The 14130-nt window shown below is 38.4% G+C and overlaps 1 protein-coding gene across 2 annotated transcripts in view; it reads left to right on the forward strand.

Moving 5' to 3' along the window:
• Nucleotides 1–12331, forward strand: part of LOC118017855 (NAD-dependent protein deacetylase sirtuin-1) — a 29693-nt gene extending 17362 nt beyond the window's left edge. For both annotated transcript variants that reach the window (XM_035016158.1, XM_035016168.1), the window contains 3 exons: nt 1171–1357; nt 3558–4121; nt 10228–12331. In XM_035016158.1, coding sequence (XP_034872049.1) covers nt 1171–1357; nt 3558–4121; nt 10228–10556 — 1080 coding nt within the window. In that variant the 3' untranslated portion in view covers nt 10557–12331. The remainder of the gene's footprint in view (nt 1–1170; nt 1358–3557; nt 4122–10227) is intronic.
• The last annotated feature ends 1799 nt before the right edge of the window (nt 12332–14130 follow it).

The raw sequence follows: 14130 nt of genomic DNA on the forward strand, positions 1-14130 counted from the left end.
ACTCCAGCAACCCTCAGTTTGTTTTCTGAGATTAAGAATTCTTCATATCCATGAGATCATATGATACCTGTCTTTCTCTGATTGACTTATTTCACTTAGCATAATACCCTCTAGTTCCATCCACGTCCTTGCAAGTGGCAAGATTTTGGGTTTTTTGATGGCTGCATAATATTCCATTACACACACACACACACACACACACCACATCTTCTTTTATCCATTCATCTGTTGATGGACATCTTGGCTCTTTCCATAGTTTGGCTATTGTGGACATTGCTGCTATAAACATTGGGGTGCACGTACCCCTTCAGATCACTACATTTGTATCTTTGGGGTAAATACCCAGTAGTGCAATTGCTGGGTCACATGGTAGCTCTATTTTCAACTTTTTGAGGAATCTCCATACTGTTTTCCAGAGTGGCTGCACCAGCTTGCATTCCCACCAACAGTGTGGGAGGGTTCCCTGTAAAAGGTATTTCATGTATGATCACTGTCCCCCAAAAAAGAAATATGGGAAAATAATGGCAGAGGATAAGAACCATCCAGATACAAATTTTATGTGCTTAGCTGCATATATAGTTAAAATTATGAGTGGAGAATATCATTAAAATGGAATCATTTCTTACATTTTTTTTAAAGGATTAAGTCGTATGTGTACATATATACAAGTGCTGGATTTTCTTAATCTGCAGTGGACTCTTAAATATCAACTGTAGGTCTTCATGGCTATTACAGTAGCTACATACTTAGATAATAACACCATTGTATTTCATTGTATGTTGGTAAAGTCATTGATAGTTGACATTGCCATTGAGGGTAGTATCCAGTTTTCCCTATTTATCCATAGCTTTTTTGTTTTCTTTGATAATTCCCCCCATCCCCCAAGCACTTAAGCACATGGCTCATTTCATATGCTTCTACACTTCAGTTTGAAAACACTTTTTTTATGTGGGAATTCTAATTATTCTTCTTTAAGTTTTTAATTTTAATTCCAGTATAGTTAACTATTATAGTATTTATATTAGTTTCAGATATACAATATAGTGATTCAACTTCTTTGATAATTTTGAAATGCATTCTTGGAAAGTGCGTAAATGTTGATTATGATTATTTCTAACTTGAGTGCTTTCCCTTTTCCTCCCCATCTCAACCAAAATCTGGAACATGTAGGTGGTTCCTCGTTGTCCTAGGTGCCCAGCTGATGAGCCACTTGCTATCATGAAACCAGAGATTGTCTTTTTTGGTGAAAATTTACCAGAGCAGTTTCATAGAGCCATGAAATATGACAAAGATGAAGTTGATCTCCTCATTGTTATTGGGTCTTCCCTGAAAGTAAGACCAGTAGCACTAATTCCAAGTAAGTTGGTGATGATTTTTAGAGAGTATTTCTATATAGATTGCCATAGGTTGTGGGTCTGTACAGTGGACCCCGGTGATCTTATTCTCTTTATGGTTAAAGAGTGGTGAAGAGCCAAACTTTATTTCTTAGGTGACGTTCACATTCGTGAAGATTGGTTAATCTAACATTTTGGTGCGGGGGTGTGGGAAAGGGAAAAATTAAGACAAAGGAAAACAGCTTTTTAGTGGAGTATGTTTTTATTATGACAGGAGTTAGCTTCAGCTAATTTATATAATGCTTAGGAAACAGTCCTTAATCTATGTGTTTCTAGTCTTAATTTGATTATAGTTGTTGATCGTTCAAATTTAGTTGATTTTACATCCAATAAGTTCAGATGTATAGCTAGATACAAGTGTAATCCAGAAGTGTAATATACTCATGTAAGAGAATTTGGGGGCTCAATATGATTGGTCTGTTTTTATAAGAATAACAGAATAAGAAAGAAAAGTTTGGGGCACCTGAGAGGCTCAGTCAGTTGGGTGTCTGAGCTCAGGTCATAATCTCAGGGTTGTGAGGTCCTGTGTTGGGCGTAGCACCTGCTTGGGATTCTCTCTTTGAAAAAAAAAAAAGTAACAGTCATGCCTTGTCATAATCATTGTATGTGGTGTTTGTGTGTATGAAAATGCTCAAATATAATTTAAGTCCCTTTTGCTCTCAGGAATATTTAACATGTGCTCTCATATTATCTGTTTTCTCCCTCTAGTGAGGAAGCAAGGCAGGAAGATAGAGGGAATAATTCAGTAGCATCAGGTGTGCCCTAAAAGGTGAGGGAGAAAGGTGTTTTTTTTTTAAGATTTAAAAAAAATTTATTTGAGAGTGAGTAAGTACAAGCTAGGGGGAGAGGCAGAGGGAGAAGCCGACTCCCTGCTCAGGAGCCTGACACGGGGCTCAGTCCCAGGACCCTGGAATCATGACCTGAGCCAAAGGCAGATGCTTAACTGACTGAGCCACCCAGGTGTCCCCAAACTTTTTTTTAAGGATTTTATTTATTTATTTTAGAGCGCATGCGTGCAGGGGGAGGAGCGGGGGGGGCGCGGAGAGAGAAGGACGAGGAAAAGAATCCCAAGTGGACTCCGTGCTGAATGCAGAGCCGGACGTGGGCTGATCTCAGGACCCTGAGATCATGACCTGAGCTGAAACCAAGAGGGATATTTAACTGACCGAGCAACCCGGCCACCCCAAGAAAATCAAACTCTTAATCAGAGAATTAAATTAGAACTCTACATCAGCAATCATATAGGCAAGCCAGAGCAAACAATTGGAAGAAACAGGAGTTCAGCTCTACGATTGTGCATCTTTTTCCTACCTACATGTGGTGGCTTTATGAGTTTTAGTCTTCCCAAAATAGCTGTGAAATTCTTCGACAGTAGAATATAGGATAAAATTTAATGAATAAGTTCCTTTATTTTTGAGTTATTTTTTTCTCTTTAAAGGTAAGCAGAGAAATTCTTAAAAGCTTTCTGTGGGGCTCTGTATAATACTGTGTTGCTGATACGCAAAGATAATTTTTTTTTTAAGATTTTATTTATTTATTTGAGAGAGAATGAGAGAGAGAGCACATGAGAGGGGGGAGGGTCAGAGGGAGGAGCAGACTCCCTGCCGAGCAGGGAGCCCGATGCGGGACTCGATCCTGGGACTCCAGGACCATGACCTGAGCCGAAGGCAGTCGCTTAACCAACTGAGCCACCCAGGCGCCCCGCAAAGATAATTTTTAAAACATGTAAAACACAGGCATATAATGGTGGAAAATGGACTTGTATGAATTTCCCCACACTCTCAGGAGCTATTTTGATAGAATAACTATCACTATGTGCCAAGAGCTCTTCTATGCACTTGATGTATTCTGACTACAACCTTGTCAAAAAGTACTGTTATCCCCATTAAACAGACAAGAAAATTGAGGTACAGAGTAGAAAAGCCTGAGAAGACTGCTCAAGAGGTAATCAGGTGATGGGAAGCAGGACCTGAAATTGTATAAAGATGCTTAACTGCCCATCTGTTTATTTGATAGCTTGATGAAATGTGATGGCTTGGTTAAGTAGTAGCGGTGGGTTTCTTTTTTGGTATTGGGAGCATGTTAAATTTTGGCATAGTGTATTTGTTGTGGTTTTATTAGCTCCCTTACCTTTTCCTTACGTATTTTTCATCTTCTTTTTAGGTTCCATACCCCATGAAGTGCCTCAGATATTAATAAATAGAGAACCTTTGCCTCATCTGCATTTTGATGTAGAGCTTCTTGGAGACTGTGATGTTATAATAAATGAATTATGTCATAGGTTAGGTGGTGAATATGCCAAACTTTGCTGCAACCCTGTAAAGCTTTCAGAAATTACTGAAAAACCTCCACGAACACAAAAAGAGTTGGCTCATTTGTCAGATTTGCCACCCACGCCTCTTAATATTTCAGAAGACTCAAGTTCACCAGAAAGAACTTCACCACCAGATTCTTCAGCGATTGTTACACTTTTAGACCAAGCAACTAGGAGTAATGTTGATGATCCTGGTGTGTCCGAATCAAAAGATTGTATGGAAGAAAAATCACAGGAAGGACAGAATTCTACTAGGAACATTGAAAGTGTTACTGAACAGTTGGAAAGTCCAGATTTGAAGAACGTTGGCTCTAACACTGGGGAAAAAAATGAAAGAACTTCAGTTGCTGACACGGTGAGGAAGTGCTGGCCACCTAGACTTGCAAAGGAGCAGATTAGCAAACGGCTTGATGGTAAGGGAATGCTGTTGGAGGTATCCTTATTTTACCGTTTTGAAGGTATAATTTAACAATATTTGTAAGAAATAAGCAATTTTGACAGGTTAGTTGATAGAGGGTAGCTTTATGCAGCTAAATGTAACAGTTGTGTTTAGAGAAACTGTAAAGTTGAGAATTTAGGCTAGAAAAAGGTTAAACCAGTGGTATCTTACAGTAGGGGAAGAAATTAAAATGTTCTCTGTACCTTGTGTTCCAGGGAATGAGAAGGTAAGCATTGAATTGAGAAGAAAATTGGAAAATAAACTGTGCTCTGCCATTGTCTGGTGAGCTTTAGCTGATAGAACTGATGACTGAGATTTGAGTGGTTGCTATAGGGCAGCTGCTTTATTTATATACATTATTTGATTTTAATCTCATGAAGTAGGAACTGTTACTGCTTCTCTGCTGTTGGTGGGGAAACTGAGAACCATAGAGGTTAAGGACTGTGCAAGGTAACAATTAGGACATGGAAGAGCCAAATTGGATTCCAGGTCAATCCTCAGAGCCTGTCCTCTTAACCACTATGCTGTGTTGTCTCAGATCTAGAAAACATCTCTGATCCTTCTCAACAGAATATTAGGAATAGCTTCTACCCAGTTTTTTGTTTTAATTGAAGTATAGTTGACACATAATATCAGTTTCAGGTGTACCACATAGTGATTATATACCTTAGGAAATGATTACCATGGTAAGTGTAGTACTGTCACCATACAAAGTTACTACAACACTCCACCCTCCCTTCTCTGGCAACCACCAGTTCTGTTTTTATGAGTCTTTTGTTTTTTTAGATTCCACATATAAGTGAAACCATATGGTATTTGTCTTTGACTTATTTAACTTTGCATGATACCCTCCAGGTCCATCTGTGTCTCAAATGGCAAGATTTTATTCTTTTTTATGGCTGAGTAATATTCCATTCTTTATATACAGCACATCTTTTTTATCCGTTTATCTCGATGGATATTTAGGTTGCTTCCATATCTTGACTATTGTAAATAAATACTGCAGTGAACATAGCAGTACATCTATCTTTTCAAATTAGTGTTTTTTGCTTTCCTAAAGGAAAATACCCAGAAGTAGAATTGCTGGATTTATTTTTATTTTTATTTTTTTAAAGATTTTATTTATTTATTTGACAGACACAGCGAGAGGGGGAACACAAGCAGGGGGAGTGGGAGAGGGAGAAGCAGGCCTCCCGCAGAGCAGGGAGCCCGATGCGGGGCTCGATCCCAGGACCCTGGGATCACCACCCGAGCCGAAGGCAGATGCTCGGTGACTGAGCCACCCAGGCTCCCCTGGATTTATTTTCATTTCTAGTTTTCTGTTTCTAACTTAAGAATCCTCTGTACTGTTTTCCATAGTGGCTGCACCAGTTTACATTCCCACCAGCAGTTTATGAGGGTTCCTTTTTCTTCATATTTGTGCCAACAGTTAACTTCTTGTCTTTTTGATAATAGCCATTTTGACAGGTGTTAGGTGATCTCATTAAGGTGTCAGTTTGTATTTCCCTGATGGTTAATGATGTTTGGCATCTTCATGTGTCTGTTGGCCATCTGTATATTGTCTATGGGAATATGTCTATTTGGGGCCTCTACCCATTTTTTAAAAAATTTTATTTTTAAGTAATCCCTTCACCCAATGTGGGGCTCAAACTAATAACCCCGGGATTAAGAGTCACAATCTCCACGGACTGAGCCAGCCAGGCGCCCCTATTCGGTGCCTCTGCCCATTTCTTAATCGGGTTGGGTGTTTTTGCTATTGAGCTGTAGTTTTTGTATAATCTGGATGTTAACCCTTTATCGGAAACATTTGCTGAGTATCTTCTCCCAGTCAGTAGGTTGTCTTTTTATTCTGTTGGTTTCCTTCACGTGTAAAATTTTAGTTTGATATAGTTCCATTGTTTACTTTTAGGTCTTTAATCCATTTTGTGTTTATTTTTGCATGTGGTGTGGGAAAGTGTTTGAGTTTCATTCTGTGTGTAGCTGTCTAGTGTTCCTAACACCATTGATTGAATAGACTGTCTTTTCCCCATTGCATATTCTTGCCTTCTTTGTCATAGATTAATTGACCATATAAGTCTGGTTTTATTTCTGGGCTCTGTATTCTGTTCCATAGATTTGTGTCTTATTTTTGTGCTAATACCATACTGTTTTGATTACTGTAGCTTCATAGTATAGTTTGAAATCCGGGAGCATGATCCCTCCAGTTTTGTTCTTTGTCAAGATTGCTTTGGCTGTTCGGGGTCTTTGTGGTTCCGTAAACATTTTAGGATTATTCCAGTTCTGTGGAAAATGCTATTGGTATTTTGATAGGGATTGCATTGAATCTATAGATTGTTTGGAATAATGTGGACGTGATTGCATTGAATCTATAGATTGTTTGGAATAATGTGGATGTTTTAATAATAATAATTCCAATCCATGAACATAGTAGGTCTTTAAATTTGTTTTCTTCAGTTTCTTTTCATCAATGTCTTACAGTTCTCAGAGTATAGGTGTTTCACCTCCTTGGTTAAACTTATTTCTAGGTCTCTCAGTTTTTGATGCAGTTGTAAATAGGATTGCTTAATTTCCCTTTCTGCTACTTCATTATTGGTGCATAGAAATGCAACACATCTATCCTGTTTTGACACGTAAGAACTCTTTAACAAGTAGTAGGGTGAAAAATCCTAATGAAATAAAAGTAAAAACAAAAATATTCTAACTTAGATGTAACAATCTTGTACAATTTAAAACATTAAGTCCCATTCCATTTACAATATACTACTTATTCTAATCCTTTACCATAAATGAATTTCAGTTCATTTGGATAAGCCTTTGTACCTTTTCCATACCAGGCACACTGTGTAGTAGTTCTGGATATACAGTGATCAATCTTTTGATGTTTGTGTATAATTATAAAAATAGCTGAATAAACAAAATAGGTGATATTAAGAAATGTAGATGCTATTTGGAGGGGATTAGGTTATAGAAGGCTTTCCAAAAACCCAACTTTTTCTTTTAATTTTTTAAAAATTAACATAATGTATTTGTTTCAGGGGTACAGGTCTGTGATTGATCAGTCTTACACAATTCACAGTGCTCACCATAGCACATACCCTCCCCCAATGTTATCACCCAGCCACCCCATCCCTCCCACCCCCCTCCACTCCAGCAACCCTCAGTTTGTTTCCTGAGATTAAAGAGTCTCTCATGGTTTGTCTCCCTGATTTCATCTTGTTTCATCTGTCTTGTTTCTCAAATTCCTCATATCAGTGAGATCATATGATACTTGTCTTTCTCTGATTGACTTATTTTGCTTAGCATAATACCCTCTAGTTCCATCCACATCCTTGCAAATGGCAAGATTTCATTTTTTTGATGGCTGCATAATATTTCCGTTTGTGTGTGTGTGTGTGTGTATACACCACATCTTTATCCATTCATCTGTTGATGGACATCTAGGCTCTTTCCATAGTTTGGCTATTGTGGACATTGCTGCTATAACCATTGGGGTGCAGGCCCCCTTCGGATCACTACATTTGTATCTTTGGGGTAAATAGTGCAGTTGCTGGGTCGTAGGGTAGCTCTATTTTCAACTTTCTGAGGAACCTCCATACTGTTTTCCAGAGTGGCTGCACCAGCTTGCATTCCCACCAACAGCGTAGGAGGGTTCCCCTTTCTCCGCATCCTTGCCAACATCTGTCGTTTCCCTACTTGTTAATACTTTAGCCATTCTGACTGGTGTGAGGTGGTATCTCATTGAGGTTTTGATTTGGATTTCCCTGATGCCGAGCGATGTTGAACACTTTTTCATGTGTCTGTTGGCCATTTGGATGTCTTCTTTGCAGAAATGTCTATTCATGTCTTGTGCCCATTCCTTGATTGGATTATTCTTTGGGTGTTGAGTTTGATAAGTTCTTTATAGATTTTGGATTCCAGCCCTTTATCTGATATGTCATTTGCAAATATCTTCTCCCATTCTGTTGGTTTTCTTTTGGTTTTGTTGACTGTTTCCTTAGCTGTGCAAAAGCTCAAAAACCTAACTTCTGACTTTGGTCTGAACAGTAAATAGGGAGTTAAAAGAGGGGACAACTTCCCAGGAGAAACTAGGAAAAGCATAGAAGAATGCTTATGTTTGCAAATGTGGCAAGAGCTAGAAGAAAAATTGCCATTTAATGACACCTGACTCAGTTGGTAGAGCATGTGACTCTTGATCTCAGGGTTGTAAGTTCAAGCCCTAAATTGGGCATGGAGTCTACTTAAAAACTGTTTATAGTTAGGTAAATACTGGTATTTACTATATACAGTCTGCCTATGTACTGGAACACTTTAACACTGGAGATTTCTTTTGAGTATCTTTTTGACAGATGGGTCAAACAGAAAACTCTTTGCTGGCCCCAGGAAACAAAAGATTAAACCTGGAGCAGTCTTTAGATTTTTCTCTACCAGTTTAGGCCTTAAAGGGGCAGGCTTTGGAATTACACCTGAGTTGTCTCAGATCTAGTTAGAGCAAAGTTATTTAATCTGTTTCCTAATCTGAAGAATGGGAATCAAATAGCATATACTTCAGCATTGTGAGAATTTAAAAAGATAACTGTGATGTAGAGTGTAAAATTGCAGCTGTTAAAAACAAATTACCACACTAGTCTTATTTTTGTTTACTGTGATTTCTGTTGGTGAGATCAAGGTTGAAAAAGAGAATGTGGGAGCATAGATGAGGCAAACTTTTAAGTCTGTCTTGATGGTTCCCAAGAGGAGGCAAAAACAAAATAGGTACAGGATTCTTGGGCTGAGAAATAATAGATTATTCTGTTTATCAGGGGGGCTAAGACAGAATGAAGCAGTTTTTAGAAGCATGGACCAAAACAATAGTAAAATGCACAACAGCCATGTGCTGGGACCCCTTACAAAAGATACTGAGAAGTAGCAGATGGACTTTTCTGTTAGTAGCTAGAATAGAGGCACTCCCTCTTCCAATCATGGAAATATAACACTAGTAGCTTAGAAAACTGAAGAATAATTCTTCCAAAATAGAAGGAAATATATGGTTTTCACATAGCAATTTGTGATCTGTTCATGGAATGTGAAATCAATGTTGTGGGTTCAGATCAGAATTGTTGTGCACATATTAGGTTGTTTCAAAGTGAGAACTTTGGTCATGATGGGGTATAAAGTTTGAAAGCCATTTTGAAGAGAAACCTAGATATGCTTGGCAGGTGGTGTGTCACTTCAGATCAACTATATTAGTAGCCAGGCTTTTGTGAATCAGTCTGGGATGTGGTGCAATAAATACATTTATTATGTGTAGAAACAGGCTTAAGTTAGAAGTTACTTGTTCTTATGAATTCAAGGGTAGAAAATTTATTTCATCTTTAAAAGTTCCCACCAGAAACCTGGGACCCATAGCTTAGGGGAGAGAGGGAATTGTCCTTACCATCATGGGTCACATCTTAAACTATGAATGCAAATTTGGGAGGGGACTGAAGAAAGTTTAACGTCCAGTGCTAGATCAGTGTTTCTCATACTTTGTATAGGACTTCTGTAAAAATAGATTCAGATTCACTAGGTGGGGCCTGAGAATCTGAACTTCTAATAAACTCTCAGGTGATGCTATTGCCTGCAAACCACTTTTGAATAGGTGGTCAAGCCATTATGGAATTAAAACTATTTGAAAATAATGATGGTGTTTTGAAGGCATAGTACGTGCTTTAATGAATTTCTATTCAGTGAACATGAATTGAGCAATGTAGGCAAGCCTGGATATTTCATGTCATGAGTTCTGTTCAAAGGAGTTGGTTAAATAGCCTTTATTGTACATGGTTCTCTACATTTATTCATACTTAGTTGATAGAGTTGTGAAAATTATTTAATTTTCTGGATGAGGAAATTGAGGCATAGAGATTAACTGCCCAAATAGCAAAGCTGGTTGGTGGCAGAACTGACTTGCAGCTAGGAGTGAGCACTTTGTTTTTGAAGAACACTATAGTAATAGCCTCTAGTGATGATACGCAGGTAAAAGGCAGAGCTGGAACCTGTAATTAGACCAAATGAGTCTTAGAAAACTGGGAATAACTTATTTCTCTTTTATTACTGTATTTCAGGTAACCAGTATCTGTTTTTACCACCAAATCGTTATATTTTCCATGGCGCTGAGGTATATTCGGACTCTGAAGATGACGTCTTATCCTCTAGTTCTTGTGGCAGTAACAGTGATAGTGGAACATGCCAGAGTCCAAGTTTAGAAGAACACTTGGAGGATGAAAGTGAGATTGAAGAATTTTACAATGGTTTGGAAGATGAAGCTGATGTTAATGAGAGAGCTGGAGGAACTGGATTTGGAATTGGTGGAGGTGATCAAGAGGCAGTCAGTGAAGCTATATGCATGAAACAGGAAGGAACAGACATTAACTATCCATCAAACAAATCATAATGTAATAATTGTCCAGGTACAGGAATTGTTCCACCAGCATTAGGAACTTTAGCATGTGAAAATGAATGTTTACTTGTGAATTCAACAGAGCAAGGAAACCAGAAAGGTGTAATATTTATAGACTGGTAAAATAGATTTTTTTTCCATGGGTAATTTTTAACTTCTTATTTCTGTACTTGTACACTCAACACTAACTTTTTTTAAAAGAAGGGTACTAAGTATCTTTAATCACCTATTGGTCAGAACTTTTCTTTTAAAGGTTCATTTGTATGATACATCCATATGTATATATAATTTTGTTCTTGCCTAGTGCGTTTCAACATTTTAAAGTTTTCAAAAGCCATTGGAATGTTAAATTAATGTAAAGGGAACAGCTTATCTAGACCAAAGAATGGTATTTTCACACTTTTCTTTGTAACATTGAATGGTTTGAACTCCTTAAATGTCTGTTCTGCTAAAACTTTTGATTATTAGCACAATTACCTATTTTTAAACACTGGCATTTTCCAAAACTTGTGGCAGCTAACTTTTTAAAAATCACATGGCATGCAGTGTGTAGAAGGAAGTCAACAATATGTGGGAGAGCACTCAGTTGTCTTTGCTTTTTAAAGTAAGACTTGGTGCTAAGAGTTTCAGGAATCTTGTATTGGTGAAATGAAGATGGCTTTTGTACTTCCTGTGGACATGTAGTAATGTCTATATTGGCTCCTTTATAAAACTAACCTGAAAAAAATAAATGCTTTGGACATGTTTCAATTGCTTTAGAAACAGTAGTGCCTGTCTGGGTACCCTTAGTTTCAAGAATATTTGCCCTTGTTGTTTAAATACCTATCACTGTGGTAGAGCTCGCATCGATTCTTTCCCACAAGTATTAAACTGCCAAGATGTGAATATGCAAAGCCTTTATGAACCTATAATAATGGTACTTCATCTGGGGAGAGTGTAATATTTTGGACCGCTGCTTTTCTTTTCCATTAATGAGGAGAGCAACAGGCCCCTGATTACGGTTCCAAAGTACTAAGATGTTAATTATAAGTACATGTCTCCTGTTGGGAGGATTTGGTGTAATAGACACCAAAACTGCTAGCCTCGTATTATGGAGATGAACATGATGTAACTTGCAGTAGCAGAATAGTTAATGAATGAAATTAGTTCCTATAACATCTTTATTTAAAAGCTTAGCCTGCCTTAAAACTAGAGATCAAACTTTTTCAGCTGCAGAAGCTTCTTAGCCTTTCAAAAAAAAGTTCATACTTTATAAAATTGCACAGAGCAATTTATTTACCAGACCTTTACCCCACATTACTCCCAAATTATAAAGTATTCCTATGTTGCTTTAGTATTTATTACAGTTTTTAAAAAGGGTTTAAAATATAGCTGTTCTTTAAGCATAAAATACCCAGCTAGGACCATTACTGCCAGAGAGAAAAGTTTTATTGAATGGCCACTTCCCTACCTAAAAGATGTTTCAATCTGAATTTATTTGGCTACACTAAAGAATGCAGTGTATTTAGTTTTCCATTTGCATGATGTGTGCTTGTGCTATAGATGATATTTTAAATTGAAAAATTTGTTTTAAATTATTTTTACAGTGAAGACTGTTTTCAGCTTTTTATATTGTACATAGTCTTTTATGTAATCTACTGGCATATGTTTTGTAGACTGTTTAATGACTGGATATCTTCCTCCAACTTTTGAAATACAAAACCAGTGTTTTATACTTGTACACTGTTTTAAAGTCTATTAAAATTGTCATTTGACTTTTTTCTGTTAAATTACATTGTTCAAGGTATAAAATCTCACAGCAGCAGCAGCAAACACTGGTACTGCTGGTTGTAGCAGCTGGCGCTTCACCAAGTTTCAAAACTAGTATTTCAGTTACAGGCCCAGGAACCTTTGTAGGTGAAAAGTGGGGGAGCGGCAAGACAGGGTCTAAGAACTGGACATACGGAAGCCCGGACATAGGTTCAGGACTTTGGTATTAGGAAGACGAGAGAATAGTGGAAATAGAGTGAACTCAAAGAGTGTATATGCTATAAAAGCATAGTGCCTCACGGATGGTAACACGAGTCTTAACACAGGAAGGTGTGGACAATGACTGCAGACCACATTTGGTATAAACTTTTCAAGGCTGACCTGCAAACCTTAGTCCATTCAAGTTCTTGAGTGACAAAGTACCGTTCAAGAAGCCAGGAGCATGCCCCTTAGAAAGTGTTCTGTGATGAATAAAGCCTTGACTGGCAGTTTCCTACTCTTAGGACTCTTGCCTTCCTCACCAGCAAACTTTTGAAGGGAATTTTAAACGAGTACTCTGCCCTGGTATGTCCTGTTTTCACTAGAAAAATTACTTGTAGGGGCTGCCTGGGTGGCTCAGTCGTTAAGTGTCTGCCTTCGGCTCAGGTCATGATCCCAGGGTCCTGGGATCGAGCCCCGCATCGGGCTCCCTGCTCCGCGGGAAGCCTGCTTCTCCCTCTCCCGCTCCCCCTGCTTGTGTTCCCTCTCTCGCTGTGTCAGATAAAATCTTAAAAAAAAAAAAAATCTTAAAAAAATTACCTGTAAAAATCTCATCCTCAGGTATAAAAAATAAAAATAGCGACTTCATTCACTATATGCACAAAATGGGAAGGTAGTTCATACCTTAAAAGGTGGTGTTTGGTCAGTTTAAGTAGTTAAGTACATGTTTTGACAACAGCTAATTTTTAAGCCTTGTGTTAGTACTATTCCAAGTCTCCTTGGTTAATGCAGTATATGCTTCACTGGTCGGAATACCCTAATTAATGATACATGATGGTTTAGCACTGCTCGTCGTGGTACAGAAAATGGTGTGCTTTCAATCGGTGGTTTACATCATCCACCTATGAAGCATTATTTGGTAAGTTTTATTTGAAAGAAGTCTCAACTCGTAGACTTGTAACCTAGAGGGGCAGTGTGTGTATGCAGACCATAACCTCTCCTCAGAAATGAACAAATCTAAAGCCTTAAGCTAGGATGTTACCAGAAATAAGAAGTGGTCTAAGGACCTCTCCTCCCCACTTTGAGTGCCTCTCAACTGTGACTATTAAATTGCCTGGGAAACTTTTAAAAAAGAATAACCTGGGGCTCCTGGGTGGCTCAGTCGTTAAGTGTCTGCCTTTGGCTCAGGTCATGATCACAGGGTCCTCGGATCGAGCCCCACATCTGGCTCCCTGCTCCACGGGAAGCCTTCCCCCTCTCCCATTCCCCCTGCTTGTGTTCCCTCTCTCGCTGTGTCTCTGTCAAATAAATTTTTTTTTTTAAAGATTTTATTTGAGAGAGAGAGCACATGAGACGGGAGGGGCAGAGGGAGAAGCAGACTCCCTGCCGAGCAGGGAGCCCGATGCGGGACTCGATCCCGGGACTCCAGGATCATGACCTGAGCCGAAGGCAGTTGCTTAACCAACTGAGCCACCCAGGCGCCCTCAAATAAATTCTTTAAAAAAATATATAACCTGGGCATCACTCCTTAGAGAACATTTAATTGGTCTAAGGAGGCCTGTGCATACTATTAAAAGTACCTCCAGGTGATTGAAAAGTATAGCAAGGATTGAGAACGGAA

The sequence above is a fragment of the Mirounga leonina genome, unplaced genomic scaffold (genome assembly GCF_011800145.1).
Source record: "Mirounga leonina isolate KUSES-001 unplaced genomic scaffold, KU_Mleo_1.0 Mir_106, whole genome shotgun sequence".
Taxonomy (NCBI): Eukaryota; Metazoa; Chordata; class Mammalia; order Carnivora; family Phocidae; genus Mirounga; species Mirounga leonina.